The sequence below is a fragment of the Heterodontus francisci genome, chromosome 28 (genome assembly GCF_036365525.1).
Source record: "Heterodontus francisci isolate sHetFra1 chromosome 28, sHetFra1.hap1, whole genome shotgun sequence".
Lineage (NCBI taxonomy): Eukaryota > Metazoa > Chordata > Chondrichthyes > Heterodontiformes > Heterodontidae > Heterodontus > Heterodontus francisci.
The window spans coordinates 24,236,019-24,258,195 of NC_090398.1; the positions used below are offsets into that span (position 1 = coordinate 24,236,019).

General features: G+C 43.0%; 1 protein-coding gene across 1 annotated transcript in view; it reads left to right on the top strand.

Annotated features, from left to right (window-relative positions):
- The window catches only part of LOC137345153 (NACHT, LRR and PYD domains-containing protein 3-like), a 79,345-nt gene that overhangs the window by 38,164 nt on the left and 19,004 nt on the right, over positions 1–22,177 (top strand). The window contains exon 4 of the mRNA XM_068008621.1: positions 13,200–13,340. Within this exon, the coding sequence (XP_067864722.1) occupies positions 13,200–13,340 (141 nt within the window). The remainder of the gene's footprint in view (positions 1–13,199; positions 13,341–22,177) is intronic.

The window sequence follows — 22,177 nt, forward strand, 5'->3', positions numbered from 1 at the left end:
GACCTTATACAATCTTATTTAAAAATCTAACTCCTGCATTTGCACACATATACTCAAAACCAACAGTAATTTGTTTTATAATTAGCTGACCGTTGAGAATAGTTTTTTTGTAAAGTATCTCCACGATATGTTTCTGACGAATGGAGTCTTCCACTGCAGAAACAGTCAAAGGTCCTTTGAAGTCTTTACAGTAGTACGATGGGGGCGGGGGGGGGGGGTGTTGGTGGTGGGGACAAGTTTGTTCAAAGATAGGAATTCAGCTGTTGCAGCATTAAACAGTCCATTCAGAGACGAACACAGTACATAATTTGTTGGGAAAGAAAAGCTGTCCTTATTTTCTTTGGGAATTAATTCAGCTTGAAGGTTTGCAGAAATTTGCAGGAGGAATAATACAGCTTCTTCATTTCAAATTACCACAGAAATGTCCATGCTTAAAACCAGTCTCATTCAGCCAGTTTTCAAAAAAACAAACGGCAGCATTGAATCACGTGACGTCTGTCTCTTGCTGCTGCAACTTACCAACCAGAATGCAACTGGCAGTCTGAGTCTCTGTAACTTCCTATCTTAAAGGTGCACTGACCTGTCCTGCATCTTAAATGTACACACAATATTTCCGAGGAGAGAAAAAAATAAGACAGTGACAACGTCCAAACAATTCTACATCGTACAACATCCATTTTGTTGTCGACTCTTTGTATACACTGCATGGCAATGTTCCCATATATGTCAGCTTCCTAATGATATTGTATGACTTTTTAATACAATTCCAGTCCAATACTTCTGCGTTAATTTGTAAGACAAGCTGAAATAAGTATTTTGTTGTGTATAATATTAATTTTATTGATTAACAAATTCCCCTTCCCCCGTTTCTAGAAATAGAAACAAAGAAAACAATAGACAAAAATATGGCCCAAAAGGAGGCCATTCATTTCATCGTGTTTATTATCAGGATTTATTTTGGGGCACAAAGAAATGGCTGACTAACTAAATGCATATTTTGATTCTGTCTTCACAAATGAAGAAACAGATATCATACCAGAAATGCTGGGAACACAGGGTTTAGTGAGACGGAGAAACCTAAGGAAATCAGTATTAGTAGAGAACCGGTGTTGGGGAAATTGATGGGATTGAAGGCCAATAAATCCTCAGGGCATGATAATCTACATCCTAGAGTACTTAAGGAAATGGCCCTAGAAATAATGGATGCATTGGTGGTCATCTTCCAAGATTCTATAGACTTTGGAAAAGTTCCTACAGATTGGAGGGTAGCTAATGTAACCCCATTATTTAAAACATGGGTAGTGTATTGCGGTGGATAGAAAATTGTTAGGCAGACAAGAAACAAAGAGTAGGAATAAACGGGTCTTTTTCCAAATGGTAGGCAGTGACTAGTGGGGTACTGCAGGGATAGGTGCTAGGACCCCAGCTATTCATAGTATATATTTCTGATTTAGATGAGGGAACTAAATGTAATATCTCCAAATTTGCAGATGACACAAAACTGTGTGGGAGGGTGAGTTGCGAGGAGGATGCAGAGATGCGTCAGGGTGATTTGGACAAGTTGAGTGTGTGGGCTAATGCATGGCAGATACAGTATAATGTGGATAAATGTGTGGTTGTCCACTTTGGTAGCAAAAACAGGAAGGCAGATTATTATCTGAACGGCTCTTAACTGAGAGAGGGGAATATGCAACTAGACCTTGGTGTTCTCATACCTGTCGTTGAAGGGAAGCATGCAGGTGCAACAGGTGGTTTAAAAAAAAGGCAAACGGTATGTTGACATTCATAGCGAGAGGATTCGAGTACAGGAGCAGGGATGTCTTGCTGTAATTATACGGGACGTTCGTGAGGCCACACCTGGAATATTGTGTGCAGTTTTGGTCTCCTTATCTGAGGAAGGATGTTCTTGCTATAGAGGGAGTGCAACGAAGGTTTACTAGACTGATTCCTGGGTTGGCGGGACTGACATATGAGGAGAGATTGAGTCGGTTACGATTATATTCGCTGAAGTTCAGAAGAGTGAGGGGGGGGGGGGGGGGGGTCTCATAGAAACCTATAACATTCTAACAGGACTTGACAGGGCAAATGAAGAAAGGATGTTCCTTATGATGGGGAGCCCAAAACCGGGGGTCATAGTCTAAGGATACGGGGTGAACCTTTCAGGATTGAGATGAGGAGAAATTAATTCACTCAGAGAGTGGTTAACCTGTGGAATTCGTTACCACAGAAAGCAGCTGAGGAGAAATTATTGCATGTTTTCAAGAAGGAGATAGGTATAGCTATTGGGTGAAAGGGATCAAAGAATATGTGGGGAAAACGAGAACAGGTTGCTGAGTTGAATGATCAGCCATGATCATAATGAATGGTGGAGCAGCCTCGAAGGCCGAATGGCGTACTCCTTCTCCTATTTTGTAAACTTCTATGTGTCCACTTCAGCCGAAAATACTAGCCATCTAATCTAATCCCACTTTCCAGCATCTGGTGCATCGTCTTTCAGGATACAGCACTTCAGGTGCATGTCCTGGTACCTTTTCAAAGAATTGATGGTTTTTGCCTCCACCACCGTTCCTGGCAGTGAATTCCAGACAACCACAATCCGTTGGGTAAAAATGTTCTTCCAAATGTCCTCTCTAATCCTTCCACCAATCACCTTAAATCTGTGCCCCCTGGAAATTGACCTTTCCACTCGTGGAAATAGGTCATTCCTGCCTACTCTATCCAGGCGCCTCATAATTTTGTACACCTCAATTAAGTCACCCCTCAGCCTCTTCTGTTGTAACTAAAATAACCCCAGCTTATCCGATCTTTCCCCATAGCTGCAACCTTCTTGTAAATCTCCTCTGTACTTTCTTCAAAGCAATTATGTAATTTCTGTATTGTGGACACCAGAACTGTATGCAATACTCCAACTGTGGCCTAACCAGTGTTTAATACAGTTCCAACATTGTGTCCATGCTTTTGAATTCTATACCACGGCCAATAAAGGAAAACATTCCATATGCCTTATTCAACACTCTATCAACCTGACCTGCCACCTTCAGGGATCTCTGACATGCACTCCAATATCTCTCACTTCTTCTGCCCCTCTCAATGTCCTCATATTTATTGTGTATTCCCTTTCTGTATTTGCCATCCGCAAGTGCATTACCACACGCTTATCTGGATTGAATTCCATTAGCCGGTTTTGTGCCCACTCAACCAAACCATTGATATTTTTCTGGAGTCTACGGCTATCCTTTTCACTGTCCACTACACGGCCATTTGTATGTGTCAAAGAACAAAGAACAGTACAGCACAGGAACAGGCCATTCGGCCCTCCAAGCCTGCGCCGAAAGTCATCAGCACATTTCCCAATCATGCCTCCCACATTTAAGCACACATTATGAATATATACCACAGACAGCAAGGAACCCAACACTGAGCCCTGTGGAACGCCACTGGAAACATATTTCCATTCACAAAAACATTTGTCGACTCCTATCCTTTGTTTCCTAGCTCTGATTTTGGATCCGACCTGCCACATTCTCCTGTATCCTATGGTCGTTCATTTTACTGACCAGTCTGCCATGTGAGACCGTGTCCAATGCCTTACTAAAATCCATGTGGATCTCATCCATTGCACTAACCTCATCAATCCTTCTTTTTAGTTCCTCAAAAACTCAATTAAGTTAATAAGACATTACCTTCCCTTAACAAATCCGTACTAACTATCCCTGATTTATCCGTGAATTTCTAAGTGGCAGTTTATCCTGTCCCTCAGAAAACATGCTAACAATTAACTCACCACCGAAGTGAGACTGACCAGCCTATAATTATTTGGCCTATCCCTCGAACCCTTTTTAAACAATGGTAAAACATTTTCAGACCTCCAATCGTCTGCTGTCTCTTCTGCATCTAGTGAGGATTTGAAGATGATCCTCAGTGCATCCCTTATTTCTTCCCAGGCTTTCTTTCCCATCCTGGCATCCAGGCAATCTGGCGCTGGCGATTTATCCACTTTCAAGGATGTCAGACCCTCTAGTACTTCTTCTCTCATTATGCTTCTAACGTCTAATATTTCGCACTTCTCCTCTTTAACTACAATGTCTACATCAACCATCTCCTTTGTGAAAACAGATACAGAAACTCATGATAAACCCTGCCCAGATCCTCTGCATCCACATATACGTTCTCTTGTACATCTCTGATAGCACCTACCCTTTCCTTTGTTATCCTCTTGTTAATAATATATGAAATATATTTGCATTTCCCTTGATGTTATCTGCCAATAATTTTCCTTGTCCTCTCTTTGCTTTTCTAATTTTCTCTTACTTCGCCCCTCCACCTTCTCTACTCCTGTAGGCATTCTAAAGTATTAAGATGTTTATGATTGTCATAAGCTTTTTTTCCTGCTTTAACTTACCCTGTAAGTTTCCACATAACCAGGGAGTTCTAGATTTCTCAGTACCCCCCTTTATCTTTGTCGGGAGATATGTACACTGTGCCTGTAGAATCTCGCTTTTGAATGGAGTCCATCTTTGTTGTTTTGAAAGTGTACGCAGCTATATAAGAACATAGAACAAAGAACAAAGAACAGTGCAGCACAGGAACAGGCTATTTTGCCCACCACGGCTGCGCCGATCTTGATGCCTGCCTAACCTAACACCTTCTGCACTTCCGGGGCCCATATCCCTCTATTCCCTTCTTATTCATGTATTTGTCAAGATGTCTCTTAAACGTAGCTATCGTATCTGCTTCCACCACCTCCCCGGGCAGCCAGTGCCAGGCACTCACCACCCTCTGTGTCAAAAACGTGCCTCGTACATCCCGGTCTAAACTTTGCCCCTTGCACCTTAAACCTATGTCCCCTAGTAACTGATTCTTCCACCCTGGGAAAATGCTTCTGACTATCCACTCTGTCCATGCTGCTCATAACTTTGTAAACCTCTATCATGTCGCCCCTCCACCTCCGTCGCTCTCGTGAAAACAATTGGAGTTTTTCGAACCTCACCACATAGTTAATGCGCTTCAGATCCGGCAACATCCTGGTAAACCTCCTCTGTACCCTCTCCAAAGCCTCCACTTCCTTCTGGTAGTGTGGTGACCAGTATTGCACGCAATATTCTAAGTGTGGCCTAACTAAGGTTCTGTACAGCTACAGCATAACTTGCCAATTTTTATACTCTATGCTCCGACCGATGAAGGCAAGCATGCTGTATGCCTTCTTGACTACCTTATCCATCTGTGTTGCCACTTTCGGTGGCCTGTGGACCTGTACGCCCAGATCTCTCTGTCTGTCAATACTCCTAAGGGTTCTGCCATTTACTGTAAACCTCCCACCTGCATTAGACCTTCCAAAATGCATTACCACACATTTGTCTGGATTAAACTTAATCTGCCATTTCTCCACCAAAGTCTCCAACTGATCTATATCCTGCTGTATCCTCTGACAATCCTCATCATTATCCACAACTCCACCAACCGTTGTGTCGTCCGCAAACTTACTAATCAGACCAGCTACATTTTCCTCCAAATCATTTATATATACTACAAACAGCAAAGGTCCCAGCACTGACCCCTGCGGAACACCACTAGTTACATCCCTCCATTCGGAAAAGCACCCATCCACTGATACCCTCTGTCTTGGACACGGTACAGGTACCATGCCCGTTCTTTCATCATTATGATATCTCAATCCATTGAATATTTAAAGGCACATATCAGCCTAATGTTGTTATTGCTGCATTTTCTGCAACTTTTTTCATATTTCCCTTCTATCCCTTTCTCACTATTTGGTGCTTGATAGTAAGCTCCTTATCTATAAAGAGTGTATTTATTGTGTTGTAACCCCAGCCATAATAATTAATAGAATTAATAATCCTGTATATGACTCCCGAATACCCAAGTTGCGGTTGAATCTTTTATTAATTTCTCCTCCATATGTATATATATATTTCTTGATACAATGTGGAACCCCAGATACACCTGAAAGTATCCTAATGACGTGTTAAACCCCATGCAAACCTACAAGAACCCTGACTCAATGTGATACCACATGCATACCAGGTAGGAAACTGGTAACCCATGCATTCCATTCGATACCGGGAAGGGACCTGACAAACTGAGAAAACACATGCAGACCTGGCAGCATAATGACATGCGGTGAAACCCCACACATATCTGAAAGGATAGTGATAGGCTGTCGATCCATGAAACCCAATTGGCAGGATCTCCATATGCACATTTCATGATCTCAATACTGTGTGAATTCCAATGTATACCTTCTGCACATGGAAACCCATGCACAGTTGCAGTATCCATGCACACTGTGAAATCCCACGCATTGATGACAGCAGTTGGTGCTAATGGAAATCCCATGCAGTACTGGCTGGATGCTGATTTATCGTTGATCCCAATAAAGAACAGATAGAATTGTGAAACATGTTTACGCTAATTCGAATGATCTATGAAACCCAGACACACATGGCAGAATTCCTATGCAGTATGACACGGCATACAGAAAATCATAGAATCATAAAATGGGGGCACCATTTATGTTGACCATTCGACCCGTCGTATGTGCGCCAGCACTCTGCTGGAGCAAGTCAGATGGTCACACTCCTCAGCCCTTCGCCCGATAGGACAAATACGATTGGCTCTTAACAAATCCGTGCTCACATATCCTAATTAATCCAGCCAGTGTGTGTTAATTCTGTCCTGGATTATAGTTTCCAAATTGTTTCTCACCTCCAAGGTTAAGCTGACTGTTCTGTCGTTCCTGGACTAATGCTTCCACGCTTTTCTCAACACGTGTGCATCGTTTTCTGTGCTCCAGTCCTCTGGAACAATGCCCGTATCTAAGGAGGCTTGGACAGTTATGGTGAGCACATCCACAATTTCCACCCTTGCTTCATTCAGCATCACTGGGCGCATCCTAAATGGTTCTGCTGGCGTATCAAGTTAATTAAAGCCATCCATTCTAAAAGCTCTGCTTAATCAATATTTAGCCCATCTTGCTTCAACTCCTGCCTCTTTCACTATGATTTTGTCCATATCCTCGTTCTTGGCAAAGACAGATTTAAGGTGCTCGGTATGTAACTCATCCGTGCCCTCTGCTTCCACACGTGGATCTCCTCTTTGGCTCTTAATTGGCCCCATTTACCAGTCATGTTCTAGTTATATACCTATGAAGACTTGTGGATTTCCCTTTTCGTTAGCTTCCAGTCTCTTATATACTGTCTTTGCTGCTGTGTATTTATTTCTTCACTTTGCCTCTGAACGTTTTGTATTCAGTCTGGTCCTCAGTTGTAGTAAAAACCTGATATCTGTTTTTCACGCTTTCGTTCTACTTCATCCGACTGTCAATCTCTTTCACCATCCGGTAGACTGGCTCAGGTTGCACTAACTTTCCCCTGGCACAACCGTAACTCAACTGTACCTAACCATCTGCTCTTGAAAGGGAGCCCGAAAATCGGCTCTGAATCTTCTGAAAATGGCCCTTCTCCATTGAACTGCTTTAATTCCAGGTTGCTCCTTCACCATTGGGAAAACGAACTTAAATCTTATTATACCGTGATCACTGCTCCCCAAACGTTTCCCGACTGACATCTGATCCACTTGACCCACCTAATTTCTCAGAAACAGATTCATCACTGTTGCTTCCTCGTTGGACCAGAAATGTGCTGATGAGCAACATTGCACTCTGCAATCACCGGAAATTCTTCACCCGCCTTCAGGGTTACTCTATTACTATCCAACCTAAATCAGGATAATAGAAAAGAAAACTGTTTCACTGCTTGACAGTCCTTCAACCTCTCCATAATTTCCCAGCAAATATTGTGTTTTATATATTTTCGCATAGTAAGTAGCATATAGACTAAATCATGTGCAGTCATAGTACCTCTACTGTTTCTTAACTCGAAACAAATACATTCTGTCGCTGATTCATCCCCACCCCCCCTCTCTCTCTCCCCCCCAAGTATTGTTGGTTTCTTCTCAATCAACACTGCAACTCATTTTCTTGGCTTCCCTTCCCTACCATTCATGAACAACTGGTTTCAGGGAGAATTTAGTACACAATCCTGCCCTTTTTGGAGCCAGATCTCAATTATCGCGTCGGCATCATATTCCCAGGTTGCTATCTGCGCTTGTAGCTTATCAACTGTATTTACCATGGTTTGTGTGTTTGCAAACCTGCATTGCATATCTGAATTCGACTTTATTGTATTTTTTTCTTCGTTTGATAATGTGTAAAACCTTACTCAGCCATATACCAGTGCATTCTATCTCTTCCAATTGTTAGTGCGCCTTGTTTCTAGATTCTGGTTCTGATATCGCTACCAAATCCATTTCAACCCGATGCAACCACACGACCAAAAATTCCCTCAAGGATATTTGTACTTACCCTGTTGAGGTCCAACCCATCAAGTCAATACTGGCTCCTTTTCTCCCAGAACTGTTCCTAAAGTCTGAAGAAAATAATACCATCCCTCTGGCACCTTCCTTCCAGCTACGTCCAATGTATACCGTTCTCTTACTTGTATACCCACAAGCACGTAATGTCCTGCTTCTTAATCTATTTTCTAGCTCGCTACACTCTGCCTGCAGGACCTCATTCTTCATTCCACCTATGTACAAGATTCACCTTCTTGACTTAAAATCTTGTGCAGCTGCTGAGTGACATTTTAGACTGTGGCAACAGTAAGGCACCATATCATGTTAAAACTCGTGTGTAGCAGCAGAAACGTCAGTGTATTTCCCTATAATGCCCTATCACTATTGCTTTTCAAAACTTCCTCCTCCTGCTGAGCCCTCTCCCTTTCAGTCACCCGTGGCTCTAGCTGCACACCGAAGAGGCGCCATCACCCTCTCCATTACTCAGAACTGCATACTGGTTAGAGCACGGGATGCACTCAGGAGTCTGCTGCACGTTCTCTCTGGTCTTCCATGTCAGTATGGTGCTCACACATTCAGTATATGTCAGCTCACGCTTAAACTGTGAGAATGCCACTTTATAAACCTGCTATGTACGTACCTTTCAGCCTTGTTGTTTCACAGTTCTGACGCTCGCTGATGCTCAAGCTGCGAAACCCGGGAGCTCGAGCTGCTCCATCTGACAGAATTTCCTGCACATGTGAGTGCTCAGAACTCCAGAAGCATTCTCGAGTTTCCTTAAGGCCCATGACGCGCTTGTCACGGGTCTGACGTGCCCTGCCTACCACTATTTATTATACTAACACACTTAAGCAGAAATAAAATAAAAATGTATTTTAAAAACTAACTGCTTCTCAACAATCAGCACATTCACTTATGCTCACGTCACTTTTTTAAAGTAATTTCCGTGTTGCTCGCATTCCATCTGTATACCCACTTCTCTGGCACTGCAGCCACGATCTCATCGGGTGTGCACTCTTCATTCTTTCTGGCCGCTCTGTGGCTTCACCAGACGTTGAGAGCTTCACTCTCCTTATCATCTCTCGACGATTCGCTGCTCCACAGCGAAAACTCTTCGGCTTTCACATTTCATACATTGTGGACGCTCTGCTACTCTGCTGCGAATAGATCTAGATATATAGCAGGAACCTTATGTACTGAAACCCCACGCACGATTCGCAATTTACCGAAAAACAGTGATTTGGTAGGTACACTGTCCTAATTCAGGTGCAGTGTGCAAATTAATACATGACTGGCAGGACAGCGATACACTGTTACTATCTATATTTAACGGGCACAAGGAACAAAGAACAAAGAACAGCACAGCACAGGAACAGGCCATTCGGCCCTCCAAGCCTGATTCGATCTTGATGCCTGCCTAAACTAACAACTTCTTCACTTCCAGCCCCCATATCCCTCTGTTCCCTTCCTATTCATATATTTGTCAAGATGTCTCTTAAACATCGCATTGTATCTGCTTCCACCACCTCGCCTGGCAGCAAGTTCCAGGCACTCACCACCCTCCGTGTAAAAAACTTGCCTCGCACATCCCCTGTAAATATTGCCGCTCGCACCTTAAACCTATGTCCCCTAGTAACTGACTCTTCCACCCTGGGAAAACACTTCTGACTATCCACTCTGTCCATGCGGCTCATAACTTTGTAAACTTCTATCATGTCGCCCCTCCACCTCAGTCGTTCCAGTGAAAACAATCCGAGTTTATCCAACCTCTCCTCATAGCTAATGCCCTCCAGACCAGGCAGCATCCTGGTAAACCTCCTCTGTACCCTCTCCAAAACCTCCACTCCTTCTGGTAGTGTGGTGACCAGTATTGCACGCAATATTCTAAGTGTGGCCTAACTAAGGTTCTGTACATCCGCAACATAACTTGCCAATTTTTATACTCTATGCCCCGACCATTGAAGGCAAGCATGCCGTATGCCTTCTTGACTACCTTATCCACCTGTGTTGCCACTTTCAGTTACCTGTGGACCTGTATGCCCAGATTGGGCGGCACAGTGGCGCAGTGGTTAGCACCGCAGCCTCACAGCTCCAGGGACCTGGGTTCGATTCCGGGTACTGCCTGTGTGGAGTTTGCAAGTTCTCCCTGTGTCTGCGTGGGTTTTCTCCGGGTGCTCCGGTTTCCTCCCACAAGACAAAAGACTTGCAGGTTGATAGGTAAATTGGCCATTATAAATTGTCTCTAGTATAGGTAGGTGGTAGGGAAATATAGGGACAGGTGGGGATGTTTGGTAGGAATATGGGATTAGTGTAGGATTAGTATAAATGGGTGGTTGATGTTCGGCACAGACTCGGTGGGCCGAAGGGCCTGTTTCAGTGCTGTATCTCTAATCTAAATCTAATCTAATCTCTCTGCCTGTCAATACTCCTAAGGGTTCTGCCATTTACTGTACACCTCCCACCTCCATTAGACCTTCCAAAATGCATTACCTCACATTTGTCCGGATTAAACTCCATCTGCCATTTCTCCGCCCAAGTCTCCAGCCGATCTATACCCTGCTGTATTCCCTGACAATCCTTATATCATTACCCGCAACTCCACCAACCTTTGTGTCGTCCACAAACTTACTAATCAGACCAGCTACATTTTCCTCCAAATCATTTATATATACTGCAAACAGCAAAGGTCCCAGCACTGAACCCTGCGGAACATCACTAGTCACATCCCTCCATTCAGAAAAACACCCATCCACTGATACCCTCTGTCTTCTTTGACTGAGCCAGTTCTGTATCCATCTTGCCAGCTCACCTCTGATCCCGTGTGACTTCACCTTTTGCACCAGTCTGCCATGCGGGACCTCGTCAAAAGCTTTACTCAAGTCCATATAGACAACATCCACCGCCCTTTCATCATCAATCATCTTCGTCACTTCCTCAAGAAACTCAATCAAATTAGTAAGGCACGACCCTCCCCCCCTTCACAAAACCATGCTGTCTATCACTAATAAGTTCGTTTCTTCCCAAATGGGAGTAAATCCTGTCCCAAAGAATCCTCTTTAGTAGTTTTCCTACCACTGAGCTATAATTTCCTGGATTATCCTTATCACCCTTCTTAAACAAAGGAACAACATTGGCTATTCTCCAGTCCTCTGGGACCTCACCTGTAGCCAATGAGGATGCAAAGATTTCTGTCAAGGCACCAGCAAATTCTTCCCTTGCCTCCCTCAGTATTCTAGGGTAGATCCCATCAGGCCCTGGGGACTTATCTACCTTATCTACCATGCTTTGCAAGACACCCAACACCTCCTGCTTTTTGATAATGAGATGACTGAGACTCTATGCACTCCTTTCCCTAGGCTCATCTACCAGCAAGTCCTTCTCCTTGGTGAATACGGATACCATGTACTCATTTAACACTTCACCCATTTCCTCTGGCTCCACGCTAGATTCCCATTTCTGTCCTTGAGTGGGCCAACCCTTTCCCTTGTGACCCTCTTGCTCTTTATATATGTATAAAAAGCCTTGCACGATCATCATGATATGCTGTGAATTAGCATAAACACCAGGCAGCATACGAAAATATTATGCATTGTTATGTAGAATCTGTAGTGATGTCACTCGAGCAGCGAAGGTGAAGAGGATATTTGATAGAGGGGTTCAAAATCATTAACGTTTGATAGGGTAATAATAAGACATTTCATCCAATGGCAAAAAGGTGAGAATCAGAGAACAGATATTGAAGGTCATTGGCAAAAGAACCAGAGGCGACATGAGGAAACATATTTGTTTATGCAACAAGTTACTGAGATCTGGAATGCACATCCTGAAAGAGAGCTGGAGGCATGTTCAATCGCAAAATTCAAAAGAATATTGGACTACACATTTAAGGGATTTTTTTTTTACTTTGCTATGGGAATAGAGCAAGGGAGTGAGTTTATTCTGCAGCTTTATGTAGGAAAGGAGGCATGCAAAATGGTGTGAATTGTGTCCCTGTGTGTTATATTATTCTACGATTCTGTGATTGAAAAGTTGAAATGGCAGATTGAGGTGCTCCATCACAGAGCTGTCGAGATTTTGAGAGCAGCTACTTAAAATATAACAACTGCAATAGGCACTGAGGTTACTTAATTTAGAATTTGCTATTTCAGTACTATTTCAGGTAATTTCAGATATTTGTTTCAACAGTCATTACATTTCCATCAGTAACTAGATACAAACAAAATGGTAGTTAGGATTATCCAGTTTCTCTTGCGACATGAGAACTAAGTGAATACACCTCAGAGCTCACCTCCACTGTAGAAATAGAAATAAGAAAATATGCAGGTTCTGGAGCTACGCATCGTCGCCTGGTGATAAAAAATGAAAAAAACTGTCCCAGTGACTATCTGTTGATTCACTTTTCAATAGGAAAAAAATATTAGTGAGGCAAAATTTTGAAACATGGCTAAATATGGTACGAATATAGATCGGCTCGAACATATTACAGATTTTCAGTAGTGCGTGGCATGGACATTTGTATAGGTAAGAGCACACATTTTGTTCTACAGTCGGCACACACACAATTCGCATTCTGCTAAGATAAACACCTTTCCAGCACTTTTTGAATCCGTTATTCAGGCTAACAAAAGTCAAAAAAGATAAATCAATATCACCTTATGAAAGAAAACGGCGAAGCCAACAGAGGGTATCAAAATACAGACTTAAAATGAGGTACAAATAATATAAACTGAAGTTAATGTATCAGTGCTCGTTTAAAATTCGTTTAGCTTATTTTAGTAATTAATACTTGAATGGCCACTGATCAAAGCATGTTTTCCAATTAATAGCCTCTGCAAGTACTGCAGCAAAGGACATACGAGACAAAATCGTCCTCCCGGTTGTCATCATTGCTGAATTTCTGGGGCGATTCCAAACTGGAATTATGGGGACTTGTTCTTGGATAAAGCAAATATATCTTCACCTAAAAGGTAACTTCCATTCTTCCATGGCAAGCGCAGCAAATATTATTTTTTACCGCAAAATAATGATGCAAAAGGCAAAAATAGTGCAGAAACAGTTATAGTTTTGGGGTATCTCCGTAATCTCTTCTGGTCCTTTCATTGCTGAAGGGTCAGCTTAAAATCGACGTCCAAACAATACCAAATTGTGCCACATCCATTGTATTCTTGACTATTTTGCCCTCCTGCATGTCATTGTTCTCATATTTGGCATCTTCGTTATGCTGTCATGTGGCTTTATCATGCCATTCCTTGTCAAAACATCTGCGGTAGATTGTACGACAAGTTGAAGTAAAATTGTATTTGTAAAATGTCCATTTTAATAATTGACAAATTTCGTCTTACAACTGACATTGTTTCTTAGTTGTTCCACAATGCTTACCTCAGGGACAAAGCCTTCCCCGTTTCTAATATTAGATCCGATGCTCATTCCTTCCATGTCGTTCTGAAAGCGTACCCAGCTAAATAACGTCCCGGAAACGCTACAGATGCCATGCTCCTTCTTCCACTATTACGTTACTTCTACACTTTGAATGCTTAACGGCACTGATCAATCTACTGCTGTTAATGATGCATTTTCTGCATCTATTACATATTTCTCTTCTATCACTTTCTCACTATCCGGTGCTTGGCAATAATCCCCTGAACGATAAAGAGTGCCTTTATTGTGCTGTAACTCCGACCATATTATTTCATAGAATGAATCATTTTTATACGAATCCTGAGTTCCCATGTTGCAATTGAATCTTTTATGAAATTCTCCTCCCTATTTTCTTTCAAACTTTCTGCAGCAGGATTAGTTTTGTAACACATGCCCTATGTCTTTATCGCATATCCCAAAGCAGTCCGGGTTTTCAAATAACCATAGGTATCGATACACATCAGAGGTCAAAATGTTGTTAAATCCCATACACAGCGGCCAGAATATTGATATATTCCAAATACTTTACACACGTGTTAAGATCCTAATGCACTTCAAAATGACATGTAGGTTGAAAACAATTGCGATAACTGTGAAAATTTATATACACCTGCTAGACTGAAGCCTGGAAGCTTCCTGATCTGTTGGGAATCTATGCACCAGAAATGATCCAGAAGAGGTGTTAAACCACATAAAAACTAACTGTTACTCAACAATCAGCGCACTCTCTTACGCTCACGTTCACTTTTTTTAAAAACAATTTTCTCGATGCTGGCATTCCCTCTGCACTCCCACTTCCCTGGTGCTGCAGCTACGATCGCATTCTGCATGCACTCATCATCCTTTCTGGCCGCTCTGTGGCTTCACCAGAATTTGTCAGCTTCACTCTCCCTATCATCATTCGATGATCCGCTACTCCACCACGAAAACTTTTCAGCTTTCCCACTTCATGCACTGTGACTACTCTGCTATTCTGCCACAAATACATCTAGACATATAGCAGGAACCTGAACCACTGAAACCCCATGCACATTTTGCAATGCACTGGTACACTGTGTTATTGAACGTACACTGTCTTGACCCTGATGCAGTGTGAAAATCAATACGTGCTTGTACACTGTTATTATCCATATATAAAGGGCACGATCATCCTGATACACTGGCATTCACAAGTACGCCAGGCAGCATACAAAAAAAAAATATACATTGGTATGGAGAATCTGTAATGATGTCACTAGAGCAGCGAAAGTGAGGAAAATATTTGATAGAGGGGTTCAAAATCATTAACGTTTGATAGGGTAATAATAAGACATTTCATCTAGTGGCAAAAAGGTGGGAAATCAGAGAACATAGAGTTAAAGTAATTGCCAGATGAACCAGCGGCGACATTAGGAAACATGTTTTTAAGCAACATGTTACTCTGATCTGGATTGCACTGCCTGAAAGAGAGCTGGAGGCATGATCAAGATTCAAAAGTTTTTTTTCAAAAAATATTATTTTTTACACCGCTATGGAAATAGAGCAAGAGTGTGGATTAATTGGACAGCTTTATGTAGGAAAGGGCTCATGCAAAATTGTGTGAATTATATCCCTCTGTGCTATATTATTCTATGATTCAGTGATTGAAAAGTTGAAATGGTATATTGAGGCGCTCCAGACAGAGCTTCTGAGATGTTGAGTGGCTCTGACAAGTAAAAGAAGGGGAATACTTGCTGTATCATTTTCATCAGTGCATACTCAGAGCTTCATGGAAAACAACTACATCGGAAAAGGGAGCGCAACTTTTTGGGTTTGGGTAACAAGGCGAGATAGAAAAGAAACTGTTTCTTTTCAGCAGGAAATTCGTCCGGTAAAGGCGAATTGAAAGACAGCACTGCCTAGGCAAAGTGGAAGAAAGGGATGTTCAAAGGATGGAAGAGCAAAATAGAAACTTAATAATTATATGCCATTCAATAATTAGGGCCATGTACACCGTCCTCTGCAGCGATCATCAAGACTTCTGAAGGGTGTTGTCATGCTCACGGAATACGCTGCGATGGAAATACCAAAATAAACTGGAGAGTTATGAAAAAAGAACATTGTAAAAAGATTGTACACTTCAACATGATGGAGGACAAAGTAACTCTTTATCCTGCACTGAAATACATGTCTGCTGTAACTAAAACTCGTTAACCCCGTTTGCATTATATTGATAAACAGGTCAGCACACAGGAATACGAGCTATCCACAAAAAAGTGCTGAAGCAAAGGTAATCGCAGATGTTACCGACATCTCCATGAATATAAACTAAGTAACTCCTAACTGACCTTTTAGTCTTAATAGAGTTATAGATTAATAGAACCATACAGCTCAGAAACAGCCCATAGGCCCATCGTGTCTGTGCCGGCCATCAAACACCTATCTATTCTAATCCCATTTTACAGCACTTGGCCCAAGGCCTTGTATGCTATGGCGTTTCAACTGATCATTAAATTCTTCTTAACTGTTTTGAGGGTTCTTGCCTTTAGCACCCCTTCAGGCAGTCTGTTCCAGATTCCAAACACCCTCTGGGTGAAAAAAAGAATCCTCAAATCCCCTCTAAATCTCCTGCCCGTTAACTTCAATCTATGCCCACTTGACCGTTCGCCTAAGGGACAGTTTCTTCCTATTTATCCTATCAATGCCCCTCATAACTCTGTATACTTAAATCAAGTCCCCGCTCAGCCTTCTCTGCTCTCAGGAAAACAACCATAGCCTATCCAGTCTCTTCTGACAACTGAAATGATCCAGCTCAGGTAACATCCTGGGGAATCTCCTCTGCACCCTGTCCAGTGCAATCATATCCTTCCTACAGGGTGGTGCCCAGAACTGTACACAATGCACCTGCTGTGGCCTAACTAGCATTTTATACAGCTCCATCATAACCTCTCTGCTCTTTTATTCTATGCCTTGGCTAATATAGGCAAGTATCCCATATGCCTTCTTAACCACCATATCCACCTGTGCTGCTGCCTTCAGTGATCTATGGCCAAATACACCAAGGTCCCTCTGACCCTCTGTACTTCCTAGTGTTCTCCCATCTATTGTATTTTCCTTGACTTGTTAGTTCTCCCTAAATTCCATTTGCCTCTGGTCCGCCCATCTTAGCAGCCCATCGATATCATCCTGTAATCTAAGGCTTTCCTCCTCACTATTTACGACACCACCAATTTTCGTGTCATCTGCGACCTTACTGATCATACCTCCTATATTCACATCTAAATCATTAATGTACACTACAAACAGCAAGGGTACCAGCACTGAACTCTGTGGTACACCGCTGATCACAGACTTCCACTCGCAAAACAATCCTCGACCAATACCCTCTGCCTCCTGCCACCAAGCCAATTTTGGATCCAGTTTGCCACATTGCCCTGGATCCCATGTGTCCTTAACTACATCATCAATCTCCCATGCGGGACCTTATCATAAGCCTTACTGAAATCCATTTAGACTAAATCAACTGCTTTACCCTCATCTGCACATCCAGTCACCTCCTCGAAAACGTCAATCAGGTCTGGTAGACACTATCTCCCCCTGCAAAGTCGTGCTGAATATCTCTGACTGATCCCTGCCTCTCCAAGTGGGGATTAATCCTGTCCCTCAGACTTTTTTCCTAATAGTTTTCCTATCACTGATGTTAGACTCACCGGCCTGTAATTACCTGGTTTATCTCTGCTGCCCTTCTTGAAGAATAATACCACATTCGCTGCCCTCCAGTACTCTGGTACCACTTCTGTGGAAAGTGAGGATTTGAAAATTTGTGACAGAACTCCTGCTATCTCCTCCCTTGCCTGACAGAACAGCCTGAGATACATCTCATCTGGGCCTGGGGATTTATCCACATTTGAGCCCGCTAAAAACAACCAATACTTCCTCCCTTACATTTTTCATTTGTTCATGTACATCACAATCCCCCTCCTTGATCTCTACACCTACATCGTCCTTCTCCATAGTGGACCCAATGGAAAGTAAACATTTGAAACCTCACCGATGTCCTCTGGCTCCACACACTGAGTGGCACTTTGGCCTCTAATGGGCCCTACTGTTCCGGTGCTTATCCTCTTGCCCTTAATATACATATAAAACGCCTTGGGATTTTCCATTATCTTGAGCACTAATTTTTTTTCATGTCCCCTCTTTGCTCTCCTAATTAATTTTTTAAGTACCCCCTCCCCCCTCCCCCTACCCTTAATATACTCCTCTCCGGACTTCGCTGTCTTCAGTGCTCGGAATCTGCCATAAGCCTCCTTTTTTTTCTCTTATCCAATCCTCTATATCCCTTGACATCCATGGTTCGCTGGACTTGTTGGTCCTACCCTTCATCTTGACGGGAGAATCTTGACATTCCTTACAAGGTTCGTTTGATATTCCTTTCTTGCACTTCTTGCTATATTTCTGTCTATATTTGTTGGTGTTTAGATTTATTACAGACGCCCCTGGGGCTACACAATTCATTGCACCTTTTTCTAAGTTCTCTCACTTCTTTTGTCGACAATGTCGGTTTTATTCGGCAATGTCGTTCCCATGTCCTTTAGAATTGCACATGGAACATGCGTTAAACAGAATGGGTAAACTATTTAATTCCTAACTAAACTGGTACAAAAGGTGAAGTCACATGGGATCAGAGGTGAGCTGGCAAGATGGATACAGAACTGGCTTGGTCACAGAAGACAGAGGGTATCAGTAGAAGGGTGTTTTTCTGAATGGAGGGATGTGACTAGTGGTGTTCCGCAGGGATCAGTGCTGGGACATTTGCTGTTTGTAGTATATATAAATGATTTGGAGGAAAATGTAGCTTGTCTGATTTGTACATTTGCGGATGACACAAAGGTTGGTGGAGTTGCGGATAATGATGAGGATTGTCAGAGGACACAGCAGGATATAGATCGGTTGGAGACTTGGGCAGAGAAATGGCAGATGGAGGTTAATCTGGACAAATGTGAGGTAATGCATTTTGGAAGGTCCAATGCAGGTGGGAGGTGCACAGTAAATGGCAGAACCCTTAGGAGTATTGAAAGGCAGAGAGATCTGGGCGTACAGGTCCACAGGTCACTGAAAGTGGCAACGCAGTTGGATAAGGTAGTCAAGAAGGCATTTGGCATGCTTGCCTTCATCGGTCGGGGCATAGAGTATAAAAATTGGCAAGTCATGTTGCAGCTGTACAGAACCTTAGTTAGGCCACACTTAGAATATTGCGTGCAATTCTGGTCGCCACACTACCAGAAGGAAGTGGAGGCTTTGGAGAGGGTACAGAAGAGGTTTACCAGGATGTTGCCTAGTCTGGAGGGCATTAGCAATGAGGAGAGGTTGGAAAAACTCGGATTGTTTTCACTGGAACAACGGAGGTGGAGGGGCTGCATGATAGAGGTTTACAAAGTTATGAGCCGCATGGACAGAGTGGATAGTCAGAAGCTTTTTCCCAGTGCGGAAGCGTCAGGGGACATAGGTTTAAGGTGAGAGGGGCAAGGTTTAGAGGGGATGTGTGAGGCAAGTTCTTTACACAGATGGTGGCGAGTGCCTGGAAGTTGCTGCCAGGGGAGGTGGTGGAAGCAGGTACGATAGCGACGTTTAAGAGACATCTTGACAAATACATGAATAGGAAGGGAATAGAGGGATATGGTCCACAGAAGTGCAGAAGGTGTTAGTTTAGGCAGGCTTCAAGTTCGGCTCAGGCTTGGAGGGCAGTCTTTTTTGATCTGCATATCAATCCTCTCCCCTTGGAGTCGAGCCCAGCAGGGTTCAGGTTCGGTCCATCACAATGGACACTTGCAGTCCATGAGGACCCAGGGAATTGTCAATCCACAGCTCCAACAATTAGTTCATTGATACTTCCCTGGTGATTGCAATCTTCTTCTGTTCCTCTCTCCTTACCAGTTCCCGACTTACACCTAATACTCGGATGTTACTTATATCGTTACTGGTGAAGACTGATGCAAAATATCTGTTCAGTACATCTGCCTAGCTCCTTATTATCCACTATTATTTCCCCAGACTCACCTTTTATCGGTCAACGCTCATTTTAACTCATTTTCTTTTCAAAAATATCTATAAAAACTCTTACTATCTGTCTGTATATTTCTAGCTGCCTTTCTCTCGTGCTGTAGTGTTTCCTTCCTTATCAATATTTTTGTCATTCTTTGCTTTTTTAATATATATTCTGTCTGATCTTCTGACCTGCCTCCCATATTTGCATAATTATAGGCTTTGTCTTTAAGTTTAATATTATCTTTAACGGTTTTAGTTTACTGCGGATGGCGTGTCACACCCTTGAATTTTTACTTTCTCGTTGAAATGTATCTATTCTGTGTATTCTGAAATATCCCTTTAAATGTCTGCCACTGCAGCTCTATGGGTTTATCCCTTAACCTGATTTGCCAGTTCACTTTAGCTGGCTCTGCTTTCCTGTCCTCATAATTGCCCTTATTTATGTTTAAAATATTGTCTTGGACCCACTCGTCTCTCCCTCAAACTGAGTGTAGTATTCAAGCATATTATGATCGCTGCTACCTTCTTCTTTGGCCCCCTTATCCCGACAGACAATGGATACGCGCCTGGAGGTGGTCAGTGGTTTGTGAAGCAGCGCCTGGAGTGACTATAAAGGCCAATTCTAGAGTGACAGACTCTTCCACAGGTGCTGCAGATAAAATTGGTTGTCGGGGCAGTTACACAGTTGGATCTCCCCTTGTGCTTCTGTCTTTTTTCCTGCCAACTGCTAAGTCTCTTCGACTTGCAACACTTTAGCCCCGCCTTTATGTCTGCCCGCCAGTTCTTACAATCACTGATTCCCACGACTTGTGATCAATGTCACAGGACTTCATGTCACATTTTCAGACGTCTTTAAAGCGGAGACATGGACGGCCAGTGGATCTGATACCAGTGACGAGCTCGCTGTACAATGCGTCCTTGGGGATCCAGCCATCTTCCATGTGGCTCACATGGCCAAGCCATCTCATGTGCCGCTGGCTCAGTAGGGTGTATCTGCTGGGGATGTTGACCGCCTCGAGGACTTCTGTGTTGAAGATACGGTCCTGCCACCTGATGCCAGCGAAGAAGGAATGAATTAGACGTCGCTCTTGCCTGACATACGTTGTCCAGGCCTCGTTGCCGTTGAGGAAGGGACTGAGGATACAGACTTGGCACACTCGGACTTTTGTGTTTTGTGTCAGTGCGCAATTTTCCCACTCTCTCTTGGTCAGTCTGGACATAGCAGTGGAAGCCTTTCCCATGCGCTTGTTGATTTCTGCATCGAGAGACAGGTGTCTTAACTATGAGTCCATTTATTGAACAGTTCATCATTGTACTTTGTTTTCCTGTTACACGGCCACGTTTATGTCCATACTGCTCATTCCATCGCCTTCAATGTAGCTGACAAGCCTATTGTGGGACTATTTAAAACACGCCATTTGAAAATCCATACACACCACATTGCCTAATGAAATGTGTCAGCCATTTGTTGCATCGGCGAAAAAAAGCTGAATAAATTTAGATAAATATTATTGGCCTTTAACAAATCTGGGCTCACGTATCTAATCAATCTACAGCATTGACTGTAACTTCTGTCCTGGATTATCGTTTCAAAACGTTTTCTCACCTCCTAGTTTAAGCTGGTTGTTCTGTAGTTGTTGGGTTTACGCTTGCAAACTTTTTTCAACAAGTGTGCGACATTTTCAGTTCTCCATTCCTCTGGAACAATGCTCCTAGCGAAGGAGGTTTGGAAGGTTATGTTCAGGACATCTGCAATTGCCACTCTTGATTCATTTAGCATCCCTGGATGGGTCCTAATTAAAGGCCGACCCGGGTCTGCAAATGAAACATGAACCGAGATGGACAGAACTACATCCGACACCATCCGGGCCTGAATCCTTTCATTTTTCCCCTGCACCCGTCCCAACCATCAGTTAACCACTCTTCCGTTTTTCACTTTGTTGCTTACCTGCACAAGCTTAAAAAAATGTCACTAAGCCATCTTTCAATTCCAAAACGTACATTTACAATGGAGCCACTTAACAGAGGTGGTGATAGACCGTGTCTGACCCATCCCAACCCGAACCCGAATGCCAGACCCGGAAGTGCGACCCGAACCCGGCACATACTGTCAGGTCCAATCGGGTGCTGGTCGGTTAGCCATGCTCTGGTCCTCACTGATTCTTTTGTGGTATCATCTTTATGTACAGCCAGCCATTCTAAAATCTCCACTTTATCAATAATTAGCCATCTTGGATCAACTCCACAAACATGACTGCCCTGGCAGACCCATTGTTTCAGCCTGTTCCTTCCCCACTGAACTTATTTCTTCCTATCTTAACTCTATCTTTTCTCCGCTGGTCCATTCTCTTCCCACCTACAGCCATGACTCTCCTGACGC